The 27143-nt window shown below is 42.0% G+C and overlaps 1 protein-coding gene across 7 annotated transcripts in view; it reads right to left on the minus strand.

Annotated features, from left to right (window-relative positions):
* Window positions 1–1158: 1158 nt before the first annotated feature.
* Window positions 1159–27143, minus strand: part of celsr1a (cadherin EGF LAG seven-pass G-type receptor 1a) — a 95873-nt gene continuing 69888 nt past the window's right edge. Inside the window, exons 10-36 of one of the 7 annotated variants that reach the window (XM_076875535.1) lie at window positions 25477–25643; window positions 25158–25343; window positions 24961–25077; window positions 24694–24868; window positions 24408–24549; window positions 22761–22881; window positions 22425–22608; window positions 21153–21254; window positions 19363–19457; window positions 19026–19235; window positions 18661–18844; window positions 18428–18571; window positions 18164–18347; window positions 17859–18026; window positions 17626–17752; window positions 17329–17529; window positions 13522–13696; window positions 12845–12957; window positions 11879–11958; window positions 11643–11769; window positions 11391–11516; window positions 10230–10357; window positions 6036–6136; window positions 5787–5927; window positions 3991–4254; window positions 3548–3911; window positions 1159–2745 (exon numbers count right to left, since the gene is read on the minus strand). In XM_076875535.1, the coding sequence (XP_076731650.1) occupies window positions 2718–2745; window positions 3548–3911; window positions 3991–4254; window positions 5787–5927; window positions 6036–6136; window positions 10230–10357; window positions 11391–11516; window positions 11643–11769; window positions 11879–11958; window positions 12845–12957; window positions 13522–13696; window positions 17329–17529; window positions 17626–17752; window positions 17859–18026; window positions 18164–18347; window positions 18428–18571; window positions 18661–18844; window positions 19026–19235; window positions 19363–19457; window positions 21153–21254; window positions 22425–22608; window positions 22761–22881; window positions 24408–24549; window positions 24694–24868; window positions 24961–25077; window positions 25158–25343; window positions 25477–25643 (4154 nt within the window). In that variant the 3' untranslated portion in view covers window positions 1159–2717. Of the gene's footprint in view, window positions 2779–3547; window positions 3912–3990; window positions 4258–5786; window positions 5928–6035; window positions 6137–10229; window positions 10358–11390; window positions 11517–11642; window positions 11770–11878; window positions 11959–12844; window positions 12958–13521; window positions 13697–17328; window positions 17530–17625; window positions 17753–17858; window positions 18027–18163; window positions 18348–18427; window positions 18572–18660; window positions 18845–19025; window positions 19236–19362; window positions 19458–21152; window positions 21255–22424; window positions 22609–22760; window positions 22882–24407; window positions 24550–24693; window positions 24869–24960; window positions 25078–25157; window positions 25344–25476; window positions 25644–27143 lie in introns of all 7 variants that reach the window. The other 6 variants (XM_004553929.4, XM_076875536.1, XM_076875532.1 and 3 more) reach the window with 6 other exon arrangements.

Here is a 27143-nt window from a genome sequence, read left to right on the forward strand (position 1 = left end):
CCGTCACACAACCATCTCTAAGGTTTACAGAGAATGCCCGAAAAGGAGGTCTGCCTCCTTTGTTGATGTCAGAGGAGAATGGAAAGACTGCTTTGAGCTGAAATGAAAGCAATAGTAACACAAACAGACTAACATGCTAACTAAGGTACGCAGAAGAGCATCTCTGAACTCACAATGCGTCATGTGCGTGGCCTCAAAACTTTTGGTCAATAGAAGATAACGATTGGATGTCTGTGAAGGTTCTCAGTCATCCAGGTCATCGTAGTCTAAGGAGCTTGGAAAGAAAGATCAGAAAGAAAGATCCACTACCTAATCACATGAGCCAAATGTCAACTTTGACATCCTCGAAAGAGTGACCTTTTGACCCTAGAACTGAAGAAGCTCCTCGGATGAAAGGTGAAACGTCTTCAAGCAACTTAAAGAAGTCCAGACACTTTTCTTTCCAAGCTCCTTAGATAACGATTGGATAAACATTGCCTGGTCCGAATTGTCTCGATTTTTGCTGCAACAGAAATCGTCATAATTGGCATAAACATCATGAAAAAATTGATTCATCCTGCCTTGCATCAACAGTTTAGGCTAGTAATCGTGGCGTAATGGTGTGGGGGACATTTTCTGGCATTCCTTGGGCTCTTTAGCTCTCTGTAGTCCATCCTGCTTCCAGCAGGATAAGGCACCATGCCGCAAAGCTGAAATCATGTCAAACTGGTTTCTTGAGCACAACGATGAACACACTGTACTTTGTTGGCCTCCACAGTCATCAGTTTTCAACCCAATAGAACACCTTTGGGATGTGGTGGCATCATGGATGTGTAGCCAAGAAATCTGCAGAAACTGTGTGACGCTGTCATGTTAATATAGACTAAAACCTCTGAGGAATGATGAATCTGTAAGTGAAAGGGAGCCCAACCTGGTACTAGCATGGTGGAACTAATAAAGTGGCCAGCAAGAATATATCATGTCATACAAATGTGCGTAAAACTGGGAGCTCAGACCTTAAACCTAAGTGTAGAACTATGAAATGAGTAACTTCCAGTTTGTGTTACTCATCATTTGTTAAACCGCTAAACGTTGATGTTACCACATTTGCTTGACTGGTGCACATGTTTGAACCAGCCATGCTCCCTTCCGTCAAACAGACACGCTAAGACAACGCAATTTAAAAATTCATCATGTCATTGCTTTTTAATTTTACAGTCATACAATCTTTTTTTGTTTCTTTCCAGTGTCTCAAAACCATAAAAAATAAATATACATTATGTTACAAAACATTTCCAGTGTCTCAGATTATACAAAAACACACATCTTATCAACAGCATTGATTACATAAGGGCAAAACACTGGGCGTGTACAGGATGTAAGGTACAAAGGCATTTAGCGACTGTACATTGTAAAATGACCTTTTACTAGCTGCATAATGCTTCAGAGCTGCTGTCATTTTGAGTTTTAACCCACATTTGAAAACTTAGCGATTAAAAGGCAGCATCAATTACGCAATTTCTGAACAGACCCGCTTAGTCTGTTTCTTACTTTTACACTACGAAAGATCAACAAATGGCTTTTTTTAATTTTATTTTAAAGATTCTGCACTAAAACGGAGTTAAACCGAGCTGACGGCCAACTCTAATCTGCTTATTCACCAGATCTCATGACTTTGGTAACCAGGAGTGTGTCTTGCATTGGATAAACAGGCTCGACAAACACTGGAAAACAAGGCTTCAGGTTCACAGTGCTCCAACTGCAAAGCTGAGTTTTCAGCAGAGGAGGAATTCCTCTTCATTCCACATAATTAAAGTTCATTTACACCGTACTCTTGCGTGTGTGCATGCACTCAAACACAACAGCAGCAGCCTGTGAATGCACCGCCGTAGAGTGGAAGTCCACTGTAGCCTTTTACAGTATTGTGTGAGCTTGTAAGGCCTCGATGCAGCATGAAGGCACGCGGCGCATATTTGTTGTTCTCTGACTGTTAGACCGGCGTACGATGTGATTTCTGTTCTTTTTTTTCACTACTGCGTTCTTGCTAAAACTGACATAGAAAATAGATCATTTCTTCTTCACTTTTTAAAATTATCTACATGTTACTTACACTCTAAATACACTGCACCGAGAGGCTGTGGAAGCCTTTCTTTAATTAAAACAAAAAAGAAGAGCACTTTGTGTTTCATAGCTCTGCCCAGCATGAACTGTGTCAGACATCTGAGGGACCTGCAGTCTTTGAAATCATTTTGGATTACAACTGTGACGGTACCAGCCTTTAGAGGTTCGTGAACAGTGATTATTACATCTGACACTTTTCTAACTTCACCTAAAGAAACAGAACATATTGATGTGCTCCTCGCCAACACTAGAGAAGAGCTTCATGTTAGGGCCCACAATGCATTCTGGGTGTCATTCTTCATCTTCCGACTCTTCCTAATGATTTCCATTAGTGGTTTTGGCACACGTGGCTCAACCGTGTCTTTACACAGTCCAGCACAGCGTTCCCTTTGTTATCGCTCACATCTCTGCTTATTTTCTCATCTAAGGCAGTCCTAACGTCTGCAATTAATACTGCTCGCCCGAGAAAGGAAACATGACGGGAGCGGCGATGCTGACAGGATCAGGCTTCTCTTCATCCATCCTTTAACACCTCTCCATCTTGCAACTTTTCCTTTCATGTTCCTCGACTCTTGGTCCCCTCAGCCCCGACCTGGCAGGTTGTTTAGCTCCTCCTCTCATAAAGGCAGGCTGGTCTGGGTTTGCCTAACAGGTCAGATCGAAGTCTCGTTACTGCCACTGTTAACAGAGGGGAACAAAAGGACAGGAGGGAGAGGAGAGGGAGGGGGATGCAAAGAGAAAGAAAAGAGGGGAACATGCAAGGTAAAATGAGTGCAGGGATGCGGGAGGGTCCTCATGCAGCATTTAATCAGGATGGTCACAGTATTTCATGCTCGAGTTAAAGGAATATAGTCATTAAGAGGATTGTTAACACATTTACAGTTTAAAAACCAGGATAGCTTTATCCCAGTTATACTGGACATAAGGGTGCCATCAGTTTTCTCAACTTACTCGCAACAACAAAGCCTTTATGATGCATGCAATATTGCATTAGTTGGCACTGTGATCAGCTTGATTGTTGCTCATTTAACTGTAAATAGTGCTTGCTTGCAAGGTTTTTAAACTTCTACGAACACTGTTAAACTGATTTCGAATCTTTTATTTGTTGGACACACGCTCAGGTGTACTGAGCGGCACCATTAGTGAGACCTCTCAGTTTCACATACTTGAGGCGTAAGGGTGCACTGTAGAAAACTGCTCAACATCAATTTCTAGGGGGTTAGACAAAGTGCTCCACATTTAAAATGTCAGTCACAATAGGGCCACACTCGTTTGTGTAAAACTGTCATGGCAGCACCTCGGCAGTTCTGTAAAACTTGCAAGCGTCTACAGTCACGGGGAGTCTGCAGCAACTTCCAGAAATCACACTGCAGTTTCCCCTGGAACTGCATGTATTAGTCACTACTGTTGCCATTAGTGCTAAAAACAAGCAGTATTCTTTTCTTACTCTGAGTCTGACTCATTGCCTCCGTTGACCGTCCCAGACTTCAAGTGCATGGCAACTCCGCCATTTGTCTCCCGGTAGATACCCCCTGGAGGAATCTGAGGTCGTGGGGCGACAGGCGGTTTGATGGGGGAGCCGCTCTCGTGGTTGCCGAGTCGGCTTCCTTCGTTGGCTTCCAACGAAGGCGTCCGGGACGACGGGGTCATGATGTTGACGGAGGGAGGGGCTGGGGAGGTGGTGTTGTTGTTGTTGGGGGGAGGGGAGGTGATGGTGGGCGAGTTGTAGTCGCTCAGCTTCTCCCTCAGACGGTTCTTCATGTTCTTGTCGGTCAGCGGAGGAGGGTAGCTGATCTTATTCTTCAAGATGCCTGAGTGAGACGAGTGATTTGTGTGAGCAGGCGTGACATAAAGTCGATTCAGATCGGCTCTAAACACTTCTCCCCTCACCTTTTCTCTGCTCTGGCTGGTGGTTGCTGTTAGGCTGACTGGCAGGCGCTGAGTCTTTCATACTGGTAGGAGTCTGTCTCTCTCTCTCCTGCAGAGCCTCCCTCTCTCTTTCACCAACGTGGTTGAGCTTGTTCTCTGGGTGCAGCTCCACGTTCACCTTGGTCTCCACCCTCAGCCTCTCTGTCCCACCGGGGTCCTCGCTGTCACTGGCTGTAATGGCATCTGTTGGCCAGTAAGGCTTCACGTGATTAGATGTTGATTGCCCTGCTGAGAAGGGAAGAGAAAACTTCAATTTAATTCAACATCATATGAAGAAAAAGTGTTCATTAGAGCAAAAAGATGATATCTTAAAGGCACAGTCGATCATTTTTTGATAATTTAACAGAAAAAAACAATTCTACGAGGGCAATCCCAAAAGTAAGGTCTCCTATTATTTTAGAAATACAAACAACCATTTATTTTCCATAATATTTACCTAATTTTAAAGCTTGAAGACTTATTTATTTCTATAAATAATCGCTGTTTCGGTCGATGCATTTTTGTAAACGCTGCGGCAGTCATACCCTTGTAGGGTGGGGTGGGTGATGAAGTTCCAACCAAAGTTTTGCAGGAGAGCGACAGTTTGAGCAACGTGTGGACGCGTGGTGTTGTGGAGAATACTTACGCCCTTGCTCAGCATTCATCTTCTCTGGTTCTGAAATGCCCTTCTCAGATTTTCCCAGTACCTGTCAGCATGTATTGTGGTCCCAACAGGCAGGAAGTAAACCAACAATACCACCTTTTGGTCCCAAAACACAGATGCGCACTGTGCGTAAGCATTCTCCACAACACCGCGTGACGGTTTGCTCAAACTGTAACATCTCCTGCAAAACTTTGGTTGGAACTTCATCACCCACCCACCCTACAGTCCAGACTTCGCACCCAGTGAGTACGACCTGTTCCCAAAGTTGAAAGAACATTTGTCCGGAAGGCGATTCTGTGGCGGCGGCTAGCGGGTATGACATGGGCATTGTATAACTGTCACAGAGTCTACAAAAATTTATAGACCGAAATAGCCATTATGTAGAAAAATAAACAAGCCTTTAAAATTTAAAATGATGTAAATATTATGGAAAATAAGCTGTTGTTTGTATTTCTAAAATAATAGGAGCCCTTACTTTTGGGTTTGCCCTCCTATAACAATGAAGAATGCTCATAAATTATTAAATTATTAAAGTGAAAGCAAACTAGTTCTCACAAAATGTCATAAAATACGCAAGCTTATTTGTGTCCAAGTTACATGTACTTCAAAGAGAGTTTCACAAGTGCCAGCTAACAGCAGCTAACAGAGGCTAAGAGGAGCTAACAGAGGCTAAGAGGAGCTAACAGAGGCTAACAGCATCACTTACCAACAGAAAAGTTGCTCAAAAATCCTCAAAAACTCACCTCAGTATCACTGTCGTTGGACAAAAGTGAACTTCACTGATTTATATCAGACTCCTTTCAAAAAGTTTTACAGTCTTGCTCAGAGAAAATAAATGTGGACACTTTTCACCCTGCATTGACAGCTGAGGTAAACAATAGACTAACTGACAGCCTACACAGTTACTTTGTACACTACAGATGGTTTTAAGGTGACAAGGGGTAAAAACGTATTACTGCAAAATATATAATTAACCACATCTAATTTTTATTTCCCAATTTATTGCCGATGTAACAGAACTCAGCTGACAGTAATCTGCAATCAACTGAATCTTCTGCAATCTGTAGTGGGGAGAATTTTACACACTGTAACTTTAAGAGACTTGTGCATTTACCTTTTGGAGTGCTGTGAAGAGGCCTCTCGTTGTTCCACTTTGGCTTGACATCAATATCATTATCCTCGCTGTCGGAGGAGTGGGAGGAGGCATAGGAGGAGCTGTGTTCATCTACTGAAAGCTCGCTGTCTGAGTCAGAGTCTAATTGAAGAAATGATGGCGAAACAGACCAGTGAACAAATACAGTACATCAGTAAAACAGACCTGGAAATGAAACATTGGAAATGCAATTCAATATAAAAAGCTTACCATCTCCTTTGGTGCCATTTCTATGGAACAGAGGTCCATCCAGGTCCGTGTGGCCTTTAGCTGTTCCTGAAGAGCCACTGGGCTTCTGACCAGACTCCTCCCTAGAAAAACCAAGGACGGCATAGGCAGGCAAGAGAGAAACAGGAGCAGATGAACAGAGGTGTAGATTTAGAGGAGACACAGAGGGGAAGTACATCATTGCTGGAAGTTAATTCAAGCCCCAACTTGTGGTTTTACACAACTGATGTTTAACAGCTGATGCAGCAGACATCTCTCATTACAAAACATCTGGTACTGTTGATTGCCTTGACACAGACAAAGCGAATATGACATTTAGTTTGTGTGTGCTGCTGTTTGTCTAATGTCAGAAAGTCCCAGCTTGATCATTAATACTGAAAAAAATCGAATACAGGTTTACCCTCTCTTCATCAGTTACTGGTCGTGGTATAATTATTGCAAGAATTCAGAATTTTAGCATGTTTAGTAATCATTTAATGGATCAAAATGACAAATGGGTTACGTTTTTCTCTCCTCTCCCGTCCTCTCTGTCTGAAGCCGTTTATTCCAGGTTGGAATGAGAACTTGGCTGGAGGGCAAAAACTGCTACTAGAGACTCTGACCTGTCTGATGGCTGATCTAAGAGAAGCTTCTGGAAGCAGCTGAAGACGTGCCAACAGCTCCAGGGAAGAGGTATGCACGTCTACATTACATTCCTACCTCAACAGGTATAATTCCATCCCCCCTTCGTTTCTGCTTTTTTCTTTCCACATCTCTCCATTATTTTTCTCCTCTTCGTCTCTTTATAGTTTCCCCACTTTTTGCTCTCTTATCTGCTTCTTTCTACGCCTCACCTACAGACAGCTCGCCACATTTCTTCCCCCACAGCGTTACTACTCTTATTGACCCTAGAGTCAGCTCTTATTACCCAGATGACAGCTTTACGGGCTAGGCGTACAGTCAGACGAAAGTGTGATACTGTAAAGCGCTTAAAAACACCAGGTATATGAAACACAAGCCTACTGTAATGAAAGCATGTCAGTGAACACTGAACAGATACAGCTTGTAGAAGAGGGGAGATTAGCTTAAGATGACAAACATCTATATTTTGGCGCAGATTCATCTTTCAATGTCAACCTTTATAGATATATCAAGAACACACCTGTCACACAGTCAAACTTAGCTTTCTGATTTAGCTGTACTGCTCAAGATCAAACATGCTAGTAGTCTGTAGCTAGCTTGGACCACAAAGCTATATAATTATTATTGTGATGTATTAATGTTATGTCTTTAGTAAGTTCAGTTTGAAGTACAATAATTTCCAGCAAATTTCAACTGCAGAACATTGCAATAACGCATGTATTTAGAAATACCAAGCTAAAATTTTACTAGCTAAACCGGTGTTACTTTAGCAACATATGTAAAACTAATGGAGTTGGCAAGAACACCGTGACGGTTAAATTTTGAGATTAAATTTCATTCAGTCTTATCATCTTATACCAACATGTTCTCACTCCCAAAGCGCCAGGTGACAAATCTTCAGTATATTACGCTTCTGGGCACCGAACACGTCCCCATATTATGAGATTGATGAAACATGAGAACCGTTTGGAATGAATCCACACATGTACGTTTTACTTACAGTGGGGCAAAAAAGTATTTAGTCAGCCACCGATTGTGCAAGTTCCCCCACCTAAAATGATGACAGAGGTCAGTAATTTGCACCAGAGGTGCACTTCAACTGTGAGAGACAGAATGTGAAAAAAAAAATCCATGAATCCACATGGTAGGATTTGTAAAGAATTTATTCGTAAATCAGGGTGGAAAATAAGTATTTGGTCAATAACAAAAATACAACTCAATACTTTGTAACATAACCTTTGTTGGCAATAACAGAGGTCAAACGTTTACTATAGGTCTTTACCAGGTTTGCACACACAGTAGCTGGTATTTTGGCCCATTCCTCCATGCAGATCTTCTCGAGAGCAGTGATGTTTTGGGGCTGTCGCCGAGCAACACGGACTTTCAACTCCCGCCACAGATTTTCTATGGGGTTGAGGTCTGGAGACTGGCTAGGCCACTCCAGGACTTTCAAATGCTTCTTACGGAGCCACTCCTTTGTTGCCCGGGCGGTGTGTTTTGGATCATTGTCATGTTGGAAGACCCAGCCTCGTTTCATCTTCAAAGTTCTCACTGATGGAAGGAGGTTTTGGCTCAAAATCTCACGATACATGGCCCCATTCATTCTGTCCTTAACACGGATCAGTCGTCCTGTCCCCTTGGCAGAAAAACAGCCCCATAGCATGATGTTTCCACCCCCATGCTTCACAGTAGGTATGGTGTTCTTGGGATGCAACTCAGTATTCTTCTTCCTCCAAACACGACGAGTTGAGTTTATACCAAAAAGTTCTACTTTGGTTTCATCTGACCACATGACATTCTCCCAATCCTCTGCTGTATCATCCATGTGCTCTCTGGCAAACTTCAGACGGGCCTGGACATGCACTGGCTTAGGCAGCGGAACACGTCTGGCACTGCGGGATTTGATTCCCTGCCGTTGTAGTGTGTTACTGATGGTGACCTTTGTTACTTTGGTCCCAGCTCTCTGCAGGTCATTCACCAGGTGCCCCCGTGTGGTTCTGGGATCTTTGCTCACCGTTCTCATGCTCATTTTGACCCCACGGGATGAGATCTTGCGTGGAGCCCCAGATCGAGGGAGGTTATCAGTGGTCTTGTATGTCTTCCATTTTCTGATGATCGCTCCCACAGTTGATTTTTTCACACCAAGCTGCTTGCCTATTGTAGATTCACTCTTTCCAGTCTGGTGCAGGTCTACAATACTTTTCCTGGTGTCCTTCGAAAGCTCTTTGGTCTTGGCCATGGCGGAGTTTGGAGTCTGACTGTTTGAGGCTGTGGACAGGTGTCTTTTATACAGATGATGAGTTCAAACAGGTGCCATTCATACAGGTAACGAGTGGGGGACAGAAAAGCTTCTTACAGAAGACGTTACAGGTCTGTGAGAGCCAGAGATTTTCCTTGTTTGAGGTGACCAAATACTTATTTTCCACCCTAATTTACGAATCAATTCTTTACAAATCCTACCATGTGAATTCATGGATTTTTTTTTCACATTCTGTCTCTCACAGTTGAAGTGTACCTCTGGTGCAAATTACTGACCTCTGTCATCATTTTAAGTGGGGGAACTTGCACAATCGGTGGCTGACTAAATACTTTTTTGCCCCACTGTAAATCGTTTTGTAAAACACTATCTAACGTCATTAAAGTGGTGGTTAAGGTTAGGGATAAGGTTAGGGTTAGGGCTGGAATACATGGCTGGAACGTCTATTACCACGGGATGGTCGTTCTACTGGATTTCATCCACAATCCGGCGGGTAGCATAGGAACGCGGAAAGTCGGCTTTTGCGTTCTCATGGAAATCAACAAATCCCCAGTATATTACATCTCAGGAGTGAGAATGGGCTCCTTATACATAAACTCTAAAGCACATGGACTCTGTCTCCTCTGTGCTTAAAACTAACGTGAAGTACAATAGAAAAGAAAGCTTTACACATTTTGGCAGCACCTACAGTGGTGTGAAAAAAGATTTATGTCTAATTTTTTGTATATTTGTCATGCTTATGTTTTAGATCAAAGAAATTTTAATATCAGACAAAGATAAATTGAGTAAATACAAAAGGCAGATTTTGAATCATGATTTCTTTTATTAGGTTTGGCTTATTTCCCTTAATAAATCCACTCATCATTTGAAAACTGCATTTTGCATTTACTTGTACCACATCAAATTTCACATAAGCAATAGTAGAATCTAATCATCTAATTTAATAACACAGTAATATGGAGGAATATATGTCTATTTGTGTGCATTTAGTTTTTTGCAAACAGGCCATGCATTGGCAAATGTCAGTAAAATTTTCATGCAGAAGGTGCCAATATGTGGCAGAATGCATGTGGTGTAAGAAACAAGATACCTTTGGAGAATAAGGGTGGACAGGGCGTGTGTATACTTATGCAGCGCGTGTGTGTGTGTGATGCAGTAAGGTGTGTTAGTCAGTGTGAGACTTCTGCATCTCAGACATGCAAAAAGGGCACCAAAGAAAGAAATCTGAAAGGAATACCAAGACACGCTCATCACACAGCAGAGTGCAAAAAGCCATGCAGTCAGTCAGCGTGTTGTACCTGAGTGTGTAAGCCAGGTAGCTACTGCGGCTCTTGGCTGACCTGTCCAGTGAGACGGTAGACTCGCCAATGCCTGAACGGTACACTGCGCCGTCCTCTGTGTACATGTTGTTGCAGTTGAGAGAGCGCTGAAGATGGAGGAATATAACAAAGGTTATATTTTAAACAAGAGCTATGTGACCGAAAACCAAATTAAACAAAAGAGCATATAAAGAAATAAGAAACAATGTTGAATAACTTGATGAAATCTTAAAGATACATATTTAAATGTATCGATATATATGTATAGGGATGGGGATTGAGAAGAATTCAGCGATTCCATTATTGATATCACTTATCGATTCTCATTGGCGCCATTTTGAGAGAAACCACCATTGCTAAGGAGCAATAAAGAAATTACATTCATTCAAATGGATTGCATGCTGTGGTTTGAATGTTTGCTGAGGTACTTCCCCTCTTTGTTGGAGCCATTACTTAAAAAAACCAACACAAATCTCTTATGAGGACACACATCTCTAATAAAAAGCTGACTGCACAAAGCCAAGATGTAAACCAGCACAAAAGAGCGATCTCCATAGTGACACTGCTTTAGAAACGTGAACAGGTAGAAAGGGAGCAGCCTGACTGCTCATCTCGTTGTTGCCTGTTGAAGTTAAGGGTCTGGCTGTTGGGGTTGCGATTCACTCAGCTTTCGCTCTAAGTTCTTGGCTAGCTTAGCATCAGCATGCTGACGGCAGATGCTTATAAAGAACCGAAGTTGTGTTAGCAGCATTATGCAGTTGTTTCTGTCCTGGATGCAGTTTTCCACTTTACCATTTATCTCGTCCTTTAGTGCAACAAAAATAAAATAAATGTCCACATTACCAGAGGCCTGGTAATGAACTAATAATTTGATTCAGGTGTGTTGACCCAGGGTGAGATCTAAAACCTGTAGGACACCGGCCCTTGAAGCCTGGAGTTGGACACTCCTGCTCTATACTGAGTCGCTTTTTTCCTCCTCTGATACTTGAACTGAAATCAGCTGATTGTAGTGTGAGTGCAACTGATGAGTGCGATCAGTAGGCAGGCATGCCAACTGCTAACCGGTTTTCCACAAGAACTGGTTCTCGATTCCCATCCCTACTATATGCATGTATATAAAGTAAATGTTTGTTCACTTACTGTTAGCAAAGAGCCCCTTGTGGTGCTGGACTCGTCTTGTATGCTCTTCTTTCCTTTGAAGATGTTCTTGAGGTTTTTCCTCACCTCTTTGTTGAAGACCACATGGAACAAGAAAATGAAGACTCCCTGAAAAAAAGCAGGAGAACGTATGTATGTATTGCTGAGGAGAGTAAATAATCAAATGTGAATTGTTTTCAAAAGTGTGTGTGGATTATCTGTGCATCCAGAGCTCAGTGTGGGGTTAGCAGATACCTGCAAGCAGCTGAAGACAGCAAACAGGTAATGGAAAGTCATTACATTGCTGTTGACTGCCATTAGACCGAGCAGCCAGGTGGCACTGATGAGCACCAGAAGGAGGAAGGCCATACGTAGGGCAGGACTGCGTTGGGAAACATAAAAGTTTTAATAATGGTATAAAAAGACAAACTCAAGGTAGCAACTGGATCCTTTGATGTATGTGAAATGGCTAATGTGATGTGGGAACCTACATAGCTCCTGACTTCTCTACAGCCTTCTGTCTCCGACCACAGGAAGCCTTGGCAGCGAGAACAAAGATCACTATGTTCACCTGTAAGGGGAAGGAAAATATGGAGAATTTGAACTAATATGAATATAAATAAATAAATCTATGAAAAGCTCTTTTTACTCAACTGCTGATTGAGACATAATTAGCGTCTTTTATTATTTTAATGATATGTATGCATTGAGTCCATAGTAACTACATAAATTGCAAAAAAGTGCAATAAACTACAAAAAATTGAAAATCGTTTTTGTTGTTATTACATATATTTCTAGTTAGAGAAATTTAAGAGGTTTATCCCTCAAAACTGTAAATACAAAAAAGTTGTACGAAATAGTTTCTAGCCACAGGAAACTTATTTTGAGTGTCTTCATAGTTTTATTTTTGAGATACACCAATTTTTATATACTACAGGAAAAACAAAAATAAATATTATAATGCAAATTTGCAAAAACACAGCATGTGCATCAAAATAAACTATTTCCAGCAGTGCAATTTGAGTTCTAAGCATCCCAGAAACGATACAGGAAAGCACAAAGTCAAACATGACTTTTAAAAAACACCAATATAGCCTTATAAGGTTCTGAAGGAAAAAAACAACTACATTCTCCATGAAAATTATGTCACTTCCGGTTTCGGGCAGGTAATGGCGGACATGCAATAGTTCGTGCTGACGTCTATTCCAACATAGGAAGTGTTACAAACAACTGATCGGATCGGCAAAGCGTGTTTCTGGAATGGATGTGGAAGGAAACCGTGACCTAGGACAAACTGATGGTACAAGATGTAAGTACAACTCCTCCGGTTTGATATGCAAAAAAAATTATTGCGCTAGCTTACGTGGTTGCAGTTCTACTGGGATTTAAAAATAGTTACGCAAAACGGGGCATCCCCGTCACCAGTCTTAAAGGGTTAAAAGAGATATTGGACATACCAGCACGACTACAAAGATGGGCCCTGCAAAGCTCCAGATGAGTGTGTCATGGACAGAAAGCCAACAAAAATCTGGGTTTCCATAACCCTGAGGATCGAGGCCAACTGCCAAACCTACACACAAACACAATGAAAACACAGTGGAGAAATAACATTTTGATCAAATCAGTCTGACTTTATATTATTAAAATATTTTGGATTCTTTTTTTCAGTTACACATCATAATCGCTCACTAATTTTGTCACATTTGGACCTCCGTATATATTTTATATATCTATTTGCCTCTTCCAAAAACATAATCCAAGCATCCAGTGCTGACGAAATCACTATATCACACAGCATCTGGTAAGTGTTTAACAAATTTTATAAAAGTGACACAAGAGTAGCCCTAAAAGGAGGAATCAGACAGAAGGAAAACATATAAACATGACACAAATTGTTTAAATTATATATATATTATTTTTACGCCCTTCTTTTTTTCTCATTTTGACACAATGTGAGCATCTAAGTAACAACCATTTCCTTTTCATTGTTTCTCCTGCTGTCTCATTCAGCGATCTTCCCACAGGGATCATAGCCTTTTCAGAAAAGACGAGTCATGACACGAGTCTCCCGACAATCTGCCATCTCCTATCGCACTGTTGCTTGTCCTGGCGAACATGTGTGAGTGTAACTCACCAGTGATGATAGCCGGTATGCCCCAGCCCATGGCGTAGTAGAACCTCATGTGACCGTAGTTGATGTTCCGCAGCTCGGTCAGCATGCGGTAGATATGCAGCCCCTCCACGAACATCCAGGCAAAGGTGCACATGTAGAAGTAATGGAGGAGGATGGCGATCACGGTGCACACAAACTGCGAGTTTGTAGGACGGGAGAAAAGAAGGGTGCCAGACTTTTAGGTACAGAACAGTATCGGCCACTTTGGTTCTGCAGTACCATTAAATCTATATATCAGTGCACGAATCATCCAGCCTTTCAAAATAAGACAATTTTCTGTTTGTTCATCTTTGGATATTCAAGCAGACAACCGGGAAATAAACCATCCAATTTTTGAATATTTTTTAAAATCTTGAAAGCCTTGTCAATAAACTATTCAATTTGTCAAAAAAAGCGATAAATTCGTGAACTGACAGTAAACGTTTTTATGTCACAACGTCTTTTCGTAACACGGCAATGATTCAAACTGTCCCCACATTCCTGTATCTCCCCTCCTCCCATTTTGTGCTGTCTGGTGCTACAGTAGAAGAATGGTGTGTGTCAGTGAATGCTGAGATACGGTGTATTTTACTAATGTTTTGTATTGCTGTGGAGATCAGAGAAGAAGAAGGAGAAACTACTTTGACAGCGTTATAAATCATCCCTGGAGATGGCCCTGGGCACACACCGACAGCATTCCACTGCTCTGATGCACGTTTACCTACACACACACCTAAACTTTGCACGCACACTAGCAAGCGCTTAGCAAATCAAAGAGATGCAAAAAAACCCAAAAACCCCAAAGAGATTAAACTTTCTCTTTTAAGCATCTCCTTGCAGACTTGGCTTCCACTCCACAAAACAATACTCCATAAATATAAAGCAGCATGTGCTTTTACCACCTCATCCCAGTCAAAACATGGTGAGTCAGAACATTTGTACAGACCCAAAGACAAAACTCCCACAACTCCTCTGGCGCCTGTAAACTTACTTGCTTCTCTTTCGCTGTGGTGCATGTGCACATTTGTACTTTAGGGTAGCCACAGTTGAGAAAAGGGCAGTTAGTGATGAATACCGATACTCAAGCCGGTTCTGTCAGTCAAATCCAACTGTAAGCTCAGCAGTACATATGAGTGCATGTGTTTATTTTGACATCTGCAGATATCCTTTTCTTTTAGATTTATAGCAGGTTTATCGAAATGTGAAGGGGCTGCTGAATCACTCGTTGTAGGATTCATTTATGGGACCTAACCTTGAAATACGGGGCTGATTTGACATCTTCTGTCATGTGAATGATGAGGTGTGAGGTAGTCGTAAATAAAGCACAAACCACCAGGGCTATGCCTCTTGAACAGGCTTCGCTTTCATCCCCGATTCATTACCACTGCAAGTACTATTCAGAAGCACATGTATATCTGTTTGACAGCTGGGGGTGGTAGTTACAACCCTCCATGGAGTTACAGGACTGACAGTGCGTCTCCCGATGCCTTGGGTTAAAACATCTGGTTTAACCAGACTACGTAAAGCTGACTCATTAACCTTTAACATGTTGTACTTACAAGGGTTAAGCTTTGAGGTGCTAGTTGTCCTTTTGAGCTGCTACTTATAGGCGGCGCTAGGATCACAAACCAGCACACAGAGATAAGTAAGGCAATGATCTTCTCTAACTCTTGGCTAAAGGGCAAAAAAGTACACCTTTAAATGTATCCTTATAGCTCCCTTTTTAAACCTGATTTCTTCTACTTGTCAATTAAGAGATTAATGGTGTTGTCTGTACCACAGACATTTGAGATTTTTTATCAAGTAAAAACTAAAGCTGTTTTGGGAAAACCCTTGCCAGGACTTACCACCCTGAGGCCAGCTTTTAGAGACAGGTACCAGTCACAGCACGTCTCCACTACTGGCCCACAGAGGTTTGTGTATGTGTATGTCAACAGACTTCAAAGATATCCGATACCTTTTGATCCTTTACTGTATGTATATGGAACTGAGAGTAGTTACTAGCCATATCAGTGACTAACAAAGGCTTTTAACTCAATTAAGGTAGACTACATCCTCACATAAGATTTATCCAGGAATGGCAGCTCACTAACATGAACTTACACGAGGTTATATTGGAAAAGCAGTTTGGTAAATAGCACATTCCTGACTATTACAGTCATTAGTCGACAATCACAACGCATAATCTGTCAGATAAAGAAAGACTCTCAGGTAGGTCTTGGCCCATTAAGTCTTGTACTGCTCTTGTCAACCCAGCATTAGAGGGCTGCCTGAAGGAAAAACAAATATGGTAGGCTTCATGGAAGCTCTGATGAAGTAAACACCAGAGAGAAAGCTCTTTATCCCGCATCTCAGATGCCCCACACCACTCATGTTTGTAGCACATGACTTCATGGTCTGGTTTTTAGACCATGTACATATGTACTCTATCTTGCTTTACATGGTAACGATCAGAATTTAATCATGGTGTAATTTCTCCACCAGTAGTTTCTTATTATATACTGATCTTTCATAATGGAAACTACAATTCACTAAATAAAAGAGAAATGAGCCAGATTCACGCATGGTTCGTTGGCTTTGTAACTGATCGTGCAGCTGCTGTGATGGGCTGTAGAGAGGAGCAGCCACACTCCTGAGTGAAAAGATCAGTTCTAATCTGACAGTGCATCATTCACAAGCTAGAACCTGCAGTCCAGCACGCTGTAAAACACTACACAGAGACATTTTCAAATACGTATTAAATCTTAATCGCAAAGGTTTGCTACTGATCAAAGATTTCCAGATGTGGGTAACAGTGCAGATGACGCTCTGCAGGAAAGGAGAAAAAGCCCATCATCAAAGCAGATTGGGATCTTAGGAATATAGAGGAATGTTTGTTAATTTATATAGCAATGGTATTTTGAGATTATTTCACATTAAATATATGCTCATTTAAGCTGCTATCTTGACAAAAGGTGTCACTACAGCAAACAATCCACATGTTCAGGTGTGTTACACTGGATCCCGTTCATGACACAACCTCGTAGGGGATTTGAATCTACAGCTGGAACTAAACCAGCCTACACTATGGAGCCACACACCATTACACACTGCAGTTAAATGGAACAGCTGCGCAAATAATGCTAAATACAGGACAGATTTAATTCTGGCACGTTAATATCTTTGTATTTCTTGAATTAATCAAATATGTCTGAAGAGGAAAACATGAATCTGAGAATACTGCACACATTAATTTACCATTTTTTTTTAAAAGCAGTAATTATATATTTAAATTCTCAACTGTTTTAGTTAAAGTCATGGATTCCTGCAAAATCCAGGTCAACTTCAGCAAGAATTCTGTGGCAGAGGTCATTTTTTACCAAAATTCTTAAGCAGAGCTAGCCCATAACAGCTTTTTACCTTAATAACAACAAACAAACGGGGATGCATACACTGTGACATTTATATAGTTCAACTCACCGCTTAGTAATGAATGAAGAATTTGAAAAACTGCTGCTAGTCAATAACTTTTCAATGGTAAGCCAAAAGTAAATGATAATTATAACTAATTATCCAAATATTTAATAAACACTGCTAGCTAAAATGTCCACCTCTAAGAAACTGAAGCAAACTAGAATCGAATCATTGTCATAATTCGCTTCAATTAGGAGAAAGATTATTGTTGATGAAGAAATATTCATATGACATAGGAAGCTCACATGACAGAGCTACAGGACATCTGACAAAGACGGCTGGGAATAACCGTGCAAGATAAAAAACACTTTGCAGGAAAAAAAAAAATGCACTTACCACATTGTCAGTCTGGTTGATGCCCAGGAGGAAGACAAGCTCGGAGAAGAAGAGCGCTGCCACCAGGTTCCTGTGGATGGCGTGGAGGTTGGTACGGAGCCTGCGCAACAGGCACAGCAGGATGAAGGTGATCAGGAGGAGAAACAGGGACACGGAGACTGTGGTGTACGTGACGATCTTCAGAGGCAGGACATCGCCGTGCTGTGGAGAGCAGTTCCAAGACAGCGAGTTGGTGATCAGTAACAACCACTAGGTGTTTTAAAACGAAACTGAAATGAGAGAAGTTTTAAGCTCTACCTCTCTTTTGGAAATGTCCATCAACACAGCAAAACTGGTCATGTGGTTACACTGACAGCTAATGTGGGTGTTGTTCCTGTTGAGCACCTCGCAGCCTTTAGAGGACCAGCCGCCTGTGCCTCCGCTCCTAAACACGCCAACGAACACAAGCACAGGTGAGACCAGTAATGTATACTCTTAAAGCCATGTGAAAACAATTCATTTAACTACAATGTATTTCAAATTTAACTCACCCGACTGAGTGGTCCCAGAACACGCAGACGGGTTTGGTTCGCTCCTCTGTCTCCAGCAGGGTGTACTCCAAGATGACCGGGGGGTCCAGGACGGTAGGAAGAGGCTGACCTTCGCTGTGGATCGTGGCGCTCACGATGGCTGTGTTGATCACCGGACGGTTGGGGACTCTGGAAATACACATTGTACACTAACATTCGCATAAAGTTTTCTCTGCACCTTCTGGTGTTCACCACTTGTTCATTCTGAGCAAGAAGTCAAGCACAATAGCAGTAGATGGCTTTCACAGAGGTCAGCCATAGTTTACCTCAGACTCCTGCGGTCTGCGTCGTATCTTTCAGGAAGGAGCTTTCCCAGCGACTTGTACACTATCACCACAGCAACAGGCAGAGGGGCAGGTGGCTCGAGATGGCGGCGTTTCCTATCTGAAACTGTGTGCTCCTCCTCTAGGACAGCTTCTGTCTGAGCTGGAGGGGCAGGAGTGGGCTCTGCTGATGTCAGAAAGAAAGAAGATGAAGCTTTAAAAGCAGAAAAAAATTTAATCGAGGTCTGATTGAGGCATCGTTCCCACCTTTGTTTCCCTGAGTACCGATATTAAACTGTGGGAAGCGGACAGAAGACCCGAGCTCTTTGGGGTAGGCCTCCTGGATTTCCTGGAAGCGAGGAAATGTTGCCCTCTCTGGATTCGACACATCCAAGTAGTCCACAGTTAGAACTGAAATAAACAGGAGACACAGTAAAGACTTGTGTTATCGTTTTTTTCCCGCAGCTGAAGCACAATTCAATTACAGTTTGGAGACTCACTCATGTTTTCAGTGACGATGGTGAAGGGCTTCAGGTAGGTTTTCCGGACATTCTGTGCCAGCGTGCTCGCGTAGTCCTCAAAGTTTCGGAGCAAATGTGCGGTCCCGCTCTCTGTCCTTTGGATTTGGTCCCAGTGGTCCTTGGTGTTGGGATCCAGTATGGCGCTGCCTGCTCGCACCAAGTTCTGGAAAAAACACAAATTGCCAAGCTACGATTGAAAAAGGAATTTATATATTCAAATAAAAGCAGTAATGGTTAAAGTTGTTCACCCAGTGAGCATCAACCAGTGGAGGGCAGCATGCCACCAGTGTTCCCAGTGCTCACATCATATATATTTTTTATAATAATTAAGTGCATAAGGCTACCTCATTAAACTCTGCATCCTTCATGGCGGTGAGATCAAACCCGGCCTGGCGGCTTTCGTACTGCAGAACATAATTCAGAAGCTGGGCGGCCATCTTCACGTCATTGCCGTAGTAATGTGATGTGTTATTGGTGGCACTTTGAAGCAAACGCACAATGGTCTTGGAGCGTTCGCTGTCCATCCTTGAACTGTTGCGGCGGAGATCGTCATTCTAGAAAAAGAGAGTGGAGGATGTAAAGAGAGGGAGAACGGGCAGGTCAAGGTAGGGAAAAGCTCCTCGGGTTCAGTCTAATAAAAGCCCCTGTCTGCTTTCATGCTTATTTCTGTCTTTTATTCACCAGTTTTTTCAGATGTGTGAAGGCGACGGTGGTGCAGTTGAAGAGCTCAGGTGCCAGCCAGCCCTTCTCATCACTACAGTGGCGGATGGCAGTGCCTGGAAAAGAACAAATAACATAAAAAAACAGAGGACATGGAAATCAATTTCCTCACAACTGTTACCAACACATGAAGAGAGAAGAAAACACTGTGAGGAAATTCTGTTCTATAGCATTAAAATTATGCATTTGTGCAGTTACACAATTAGAGATTTTGCATTGAGGTACAAATTTGCAAAAAGGGGCAAAAAGTGTAAGTGCAATCATGTCAGAACATTTGACTGTTCTACTATGATCACATATTTTCTCGCATACTTTAGAGATTTAGGTTTTATTACGTGTTTGTCCATGTATGTTTTTTAAATAACGTATTTCATATCTTAACTACTTAACAACTTTTTATTGTTGCCTCAAACAGTTTTATTATCTTAAAATACTTTTCTTTCACATGAAATTAGATATGAACTGCATGTTATCTGTTTGTACGGAGGAACGAAACTGACAACATTATAAAACCAAAACAAAATAAACACAATTACATGAATAAATGTATATGCCATTAAATGCATCAAAGGTAATATTAAAAAATCATAGACATTATTGAATGTATAAACTGCTACATAAAAAACTATATAGTTATATAATTATACAGTCCTGTCTTGCTTTTTTCATTTTGTATTTAATTATTCAATATTTGTTTCTAATTTTAATTTGTTTGTATCTTTTAATAGATTAGCTGGAGGCAACTATTTTGTATGGTAACCAGTCAGATAACAGGGACAAACTGACTTCCCAATAGAATAGAATAGAATAGAATTCAACTTTATTGTCATTGCACATGCACAGGTACAGGGCAACGAAATGCAGTAGACTTTGAATAGACTTTGAATAACAGCCTCCTCACTTATATGAAGAATAAATGAAATTTAAAAAAAAAAAAAAATGGGTAAAACAAACATAGCAACGCAAAGGGAAAATTATACAGAACATATACATTTAAAATGTCACACTTTATATATTTTAAATAATTTAAAACACATTAATGATCACAACTAATTATACCATTCATTTTTGAACAGCAATTTTTCAGAAATTTATTTCTTAGTTATTTTTTGATTTTGTTAGTTAAGAAAGATTTGACTGGGCTAGTAAGTAGTATTAAGTACTACTAGTAGTATAGTAAGGATACACATTTTTTAAAAAGGCACAGCAAAAAACTCCAATCAGATCGTGATCAGAACTGTTCTGAAGATTTGCAGCACTTAAATACCTGATGAATGTAAGACCATTCGTTCCAGTCTCAGTGCTTAAATGTAAAACTACACCAAGTTTTTACAGTCAGGTGGTGTTTGGGAAAGTCTCACTGCTGTAAAGGGAGAAATGCCTGCCACTTGGAGCTAAAGGAGGGCACTGAGCAATGCTCACAAATAAATTCCCTATTGAGTGCTGGGAGACAACAAAAAGGGCACCATGGTGACTGCAGTTACCAAGGGAGTAACCAGGAAAGAGGCAACGTTTTACTGGGAGAGGTCACTGACCTCGACTCTTGAGCTCACCTTTCTCATACGCACAGTGAGCAAGAGGAATGGTATCGCCGTCAGCTCTTAATGTACCTGACGTACCTTTACACACAAACCTCTACATGATTGGCTGGTTAAAAAGCTCCTCTGGACTCATGAACCAATCAGGGTGCTTTATTGCTGTGTTGTTAAGCCTTGGAGAGTGAAAGACAGTGTGCAGTTAAAAGTACTCACCAAAAGATCCTTCGGGACATTTCATAGCAGCAGGGCGTCCAAATTTTGTCTTGGGCCACCAGATGCCAGAATCAAAGGCCTTTGGGCAGCCCTCATACACCACTGTGGACAGGAGGGTAAGGCTTAAGAACAGTCTTAAAACACAGTAATTACTTTTTATATTGCACGTGGTATGATGCTTAAACTGGGCCTGCTAAAGACAAATGCCAAACTGAGGTTCAATCAGCTAAAAAACAAAACAAAAAAGCATCGCTTTAAAAGGCAAACGTCCGACCCGGCTGATCCGTTTTAACCACCTTATAAAACAGCCAGACGGAAAAACACACAGAAATTCAACCAAATTAATCCTGCAGAGCTGTTGCACAAGCTGCAAGACATAATTCATGTCAGCGTATTTGACAGCCAGGACAAACCAGATTTGGACCTGCAAGCTTGCACAAGCTATGATACATAATTTAGCCAGTGTACTTACTCCAAGCTTCTCCATTAAATACAATAAGAATAATTAAAATAAGGAGTGGTTGAAGGTCTTTTTTTTTTTAAACCAAATTAACTGTGAAGCTGTGTTTAGTCCAGAACAGATATTGTGGCATGAGGTCTATTAAAGGCAGCTACATCTTAGAGTCTTATGAATCTGAAAAAACGCACTAAATCCACTCCAACATTTTGGCTAAACAACAATACTCAGACCATGGATTAGGGTTTCATGTCCTTTAAAAGTCCAAGCACGTTCTCAGCCTCCAAAAGGCTTCCTATTAGGTCAAACAGTAAGCACACTGACATTCATTTTCTGTTCGGGGGCTTTGTCTTCTGTTCATCTCTACTGTATTGTGTGTGTGCAGTCCCGGTGCCAAGTTAGCCACTGAGCCAGACTTGCCTCTTCTGCATGACTGGGTGGTGACAAAGATGCAAAGTTAGCTCGACTGCAGCACCAGCAGATGTGAGCGACACCATTTGTCTCTTTTTGACGCTTTGTTGAAGGAGCCGGACCCAGTTTGTGAACCGAGAACAGCTAGAGTTAGAATGCACCCGACTTTTGAAATGACCTTTTATTACTGTCCCCTTTAGTTATTCTGATCTGACCTTCATGGTGTCCCTTTTCATACACAGTTAATTATTCATGGGCTTCTATGGGACTCAATAAATGTCTATCTATATTGCATCCTGATTTATTAATTTTTAATCCTTATTCACAGAAGTTGAAGTGTACTCTTTTATAAAGGCTAATTAATCAATGATATTTCTACCTTCTCAAATATTTCTTTCACATACCTTCGCATCCAGTGGGAGTGACTTCAGCGAAGGGATTATCGCACTGGTTGCACTGACGACCGATAACTCCTCCCTTGCAGGGACACTGCCCAGTGATGGGGTCGCAGGTTCGAGACTCAGAGCCTATAGGGAAACAGTCGCAGGGGTAACAAGCGTCCTCTCCCTCTGGACGATAGTGATTATCCTGCAGGAGGTTTGGGAGAGAAGACACACATCACTGAGCAGGGAGGAGACTTTGAATATTACATGAATTTGCTGCTAATATGAACTAAAAACCTCCTTCAAGAAGAAACACCGTAATATTTGTAAAATCTCTCTTATTATGTACGTATTTACCTTGCAGCGGCACTCCCCGGTGGTCTTGTTGCAGTTTTTATGAAATCCTCTGCTTGTGTCACAGTTACACGGTCCACACATGGGACTGCCCCACCAGCCCTCGTGACATTTCTCTTCCACTCTGCCATTAAAGACAACAGTAGATGTCAAAATCAAACGCAAACTGCAAAGTACAATTACACGGAACAGAGATAAGGGTGTCGTGGCCAAGGCGTGCCCTTCTCTCCTCAACCTCTTTTCTCTCAAGATCAGCATTAGCTCATAGCAGGTTAACTTGATAAGTATAATTCAAGTGATTTGATTATGTGATTATTGTTATTTGATTTGACTTTTGGTTGCTCCGGCTAAACTTTAATAAAATATACTGGAGTCAAAAAGTCTAAATTGTGGACATTACCTTTTTAACCCTTGTGAAACACTAAAGGCGAAAACCTGTGTATTATTGTAACATTACTCAAAGGGTGAGGGGCGGGGCTTGACCAGAGGGCACCCTCGGCAACCACACCTTCAGTGGTAGTAGGACTGACAGAGTCTCCTCCCCGGCTCCATCCAAGCTACTGGAGAATACTCATAGGATCAGAGACTTTTTAAACAGAGAGCCAGCTCCAGACCTTCCTGTACTGGGTTTTGCCTGGTCGAGATCTGGTACCAGTCTGATTCCAGTTAAAGACACAAATCCTCTTTGGGGTTGCATCAGGAAGAGCATCTGCTTTAAAACGCTTCCAAATCAAACATGTAAATCTACCTGCTATGGTGACCCCTGTGACCAGGGTGTGGCTGAAAGGAGCTTTTCTAAAAAGCCATGCACTGCGTGATCTGGTTGTGACATGCTGCTGACTCGGTATCAGCGCCTACAATCAGACAAACCGTCGATTATCTCCTCAGTTTATCACCAAATAAACAAATCTACAGTAAACTTCCTCTACACTTTTAAGCCAGTCACTCAGACACACACGGACTTTCTTTTTCTTCCTCGAGATGCGATCACTGCTGGTGCAATGCGATCTGACGGAGGAAGAGCGGCAGGATGAGGGAAGCAAAGACTAAACACCTGTGGAGGAGCAGTCAAGCATTCAGGGGGAATCCCACATCCTGCTTAAGACAGGAAGTGATGCGTGTCATAGGGGACAGGGTTCACAGGGAAATGAGTGATTCTCGATCGGGGCTGGCTACTTTGCAGAAATGCTTACACCACTGCTCGACTAATTCCCAAATAAATGGCTGATCTGTCCCTCTCTCACTCTCAGGCACCCATACACACACTGTCAGGCTCGGATTACTGACTAATAAAACTCCCCTGAAGGACCGGCAACAATACAGAATGAGAAAGAAACCTCGGTGAACCAAAGAGGATTAATGAGCTTTGTCGGAGGCAATATCCATGTTTAGTCTGGTTTGTTTATAACATCTGGATATTGTGTCTCGCACACAGGTCTGCTTTCAGTCTGCTAGCAAATTGATTCCATGTTATTAACATTTTATTACCATCTCAATTCACCAGAGCCAATGGAAGTATCTGACCTGGAGCCTATCTTCAAAGCTACCATTCAAATATCACTGCATTGCTCCAGTGGCGTTATACAAGTTGTACATGTGGTGTGCAAGAAAACCCTTCTCCCTGCTTGCTCTCAGAAAAAAAAACCTTACTTGTTTTCACAGTACTGGCCGAAGTAATTTTGTCCACATTCGCAGGTGTAGCCGTGGGAGGAGCTTGGTTTGCGGACGCACGTGGAAACGTGCTCACAGGGGTTGAGCTTACAAGCGTCCACGCACTGTTTCCCAAAGTAGCCTGCAGGAAAGACAGACAAACAAGAACTGAATTCAAGCCTAAAGGCGTGAAATACAGATGTTTACGTTCACACACTTTCTTAATAGGCAACGTATTGAGCTTTCTCAACCAACTTATGTATGTTTTTTTGCTTGTGCATCTTACCTGGGTCGCAAGCACAGGTGTGTGTGCTCCAGTCGTCAATGCACTGGCTATTCTCTGGGCAGATGTTGGAGTCGCACGGGTCAGCCAGATCACAGCCGTTTTCCACACGGATCTTCAGGCCCTGAGCCATGTTCACATTGGCCACGTTGTTGGATGTCTCACCCATACGCACACCCTAATGGATAGCACACATTCATGAGGGAGACGATCAGGAAAGAAGGTTGAAGAAGAAATAAAATGCGACATTTAAAGTGCACGCCCACCCACCTGTATGCAGCCAACAAATCCCTTGATGACATCGTTTCTCTCCCCGGGCAAACCTCCAACATGAAGAGTTTGCAGCTTGAGGCCTGGGAGGTCATTGCCGATCTCGACTGACTTCTGCTTAAAAATAAGACAATAATTAAAATTAATACAACCTTTCTTGACTACCTTTATCATCTCTAAAGGAAGACGCCCTGTACCTCATACATGCCGTAGTCCAGAGAGACAGCTGCCATGTATTTGATCTCCTTGCCATCTTTGATGCTTTTCAGTTCAATCAGCAAGTGGTGCCACTCCCCGTCATTGACACGCACTTGAGGAAAGCTCAGCGATGCCACCAATTGGTGCCTCAGCAACACTTCCATATGGACCCGCTGCTCACTCACCTGGAAGGGAGTGTGGGGGGGGGGGTGCAGAAACTGAGAACTTCCCACTCATTTTAGAGGTAGTCTAGAACCTGTATACAAGCTTAAATTGCAAACTGCTGAGGGTGACAATTTTTCCAACAATGCTTCTTACCATGAGGTTGATGGTAGAGGAAGGCCCAGCATTGACCTGCATCAGGGTGCCAGCAGGACGCCGGGTGCGGAACATTAGGCCAATATACCAGGGAACAGCAACAGTGATGTCCGGGTTGCTCCAAGACACCAGTGCCTCTCCGCCAAAGAACTGAGGTGATGGCATCACTGGGAGGGACGAGAATCAGGTCGTACGCACAAACACATTAGTGTTGGAAATAAATGTGTTTAAAAGTCAGATGAGAACTGTAGGAACTACATATGAATCAACGCAGCATTAAGCATAAGAAAACATTTTCTGTGCTGTACATAGCAACCATAGGTAAATAGCAGCAATGACTTTTCTGTAGTTTTTTGGGTTCTTTTTAGCTTTACACCTTTTTTTCTTATTTGTGTATTTGTCTATTTTTAGATATCATTTAAAACACGCAGTTGCTTTAGTTCGTTTACTTCTATAATTTGGTTGCAGTGTTGAAATGATGAGTTTTTTTCCAGCATTTACGTTCCAGCATGTCATATAATTACTACTTTATTCTGGAAAATAAAAGATTACTTCCCAAAAAAATTCTTCTATGAGCATAGTTAAAAAGAATTCTTAAAGTCTAATTAAACTCCTACAGATGCGAGTTTTTATCTAAGCTCTAATTTGATGCTGAGTAAGCAAACAATGTCCTCGAGCTGTCTGCTCTCCTGAGGGTCGATCTCAGTAGGGCACGCAGTGTTTCCACCTCAGCTATACCATGTTCTCTGGTCCCCGGGCTACATACTTCAACTGAAGCATTCACAGATACACTCACACAAAAGCTGTAATTATGAGACAAAGCATTTATTTGTTCATGGTAGCAGGTAACTATCGTGACTTTAGTCTCCTTTGCTGAAGCTTAGTCCTCCGCGAACTAAAAAAACCCTCTTCACTGGCGTAAATTCTCGACCATCTCACACTTCTGTTTAATCATTTTTCTGTTTGATGTTTATTCAGCTGTGTAAAAACCAAGGAGGAACCCACCCGGGGGATTAATAAAGTTTTATTTTATTTTATCTAATCCAATCGAATAACTTTAATCTCAGCCAAACCGATTTACTCATGAACAAATAAAACACTGAAAAAAGCCAAACAATAACATTTTTAGGTTATCTAAGTGACTTACGTTTAACCCGAGTAGCGAAAGTAGCGAAAGTCCGCGGTGATCTGAAAATGATGTGCCGGGAGTTGTGCCGTTCTCTGCGGCTCTAGTGACCCTCGAGCTCCCGGTTAGCTATCGAGCTGGTGATTAACAGACGTCTCAGAAAACGTCGAAGCACTTTTGCAAATTTGCAATATCTTGATAAACCGAGCAGATATTTGAAGTTTACACTCCCACATTCTCGCCTGAAAATATGTTAAAAGTTTATTTTGTGACCCAGAAAGATTAATAAGAGTAATTTTAAAACTTAGTAGCGGCCACCATTGCCGGAAACTGGAGTTTGGCTGGGCCGCACTATGAATTTTGGGATATGGTGGGCCACGAAGGACACACCCGACCCATCCGTCAAATTTGGGGAAAAGGAGGACGCATTTGTCGGCTGCATTCGGAGGAGTCTACGAATTTGGACAGCCTTCGGCACGTTGCTGTGACGTAATCAGTCTACAAATGCGGCCTCAGGAGGATGCAGCCCATGAATTTGGAC

This window comes from Maylandia zebra, linkage group LG17, assembly GCF_041146795.1.
Source record: "Maylandia zebra isolate NMK-2024a linkage group LG17, Mzebra_GT3a, whole genome shotgun sequence".
Classification (NCBI taxonomy): domain Eukaryota; kingdom Metazoa; phylum Chordata; class Actinopteri; order Cichliformes; family Cichlidae; genus Maylandia; species Maylandia zebra.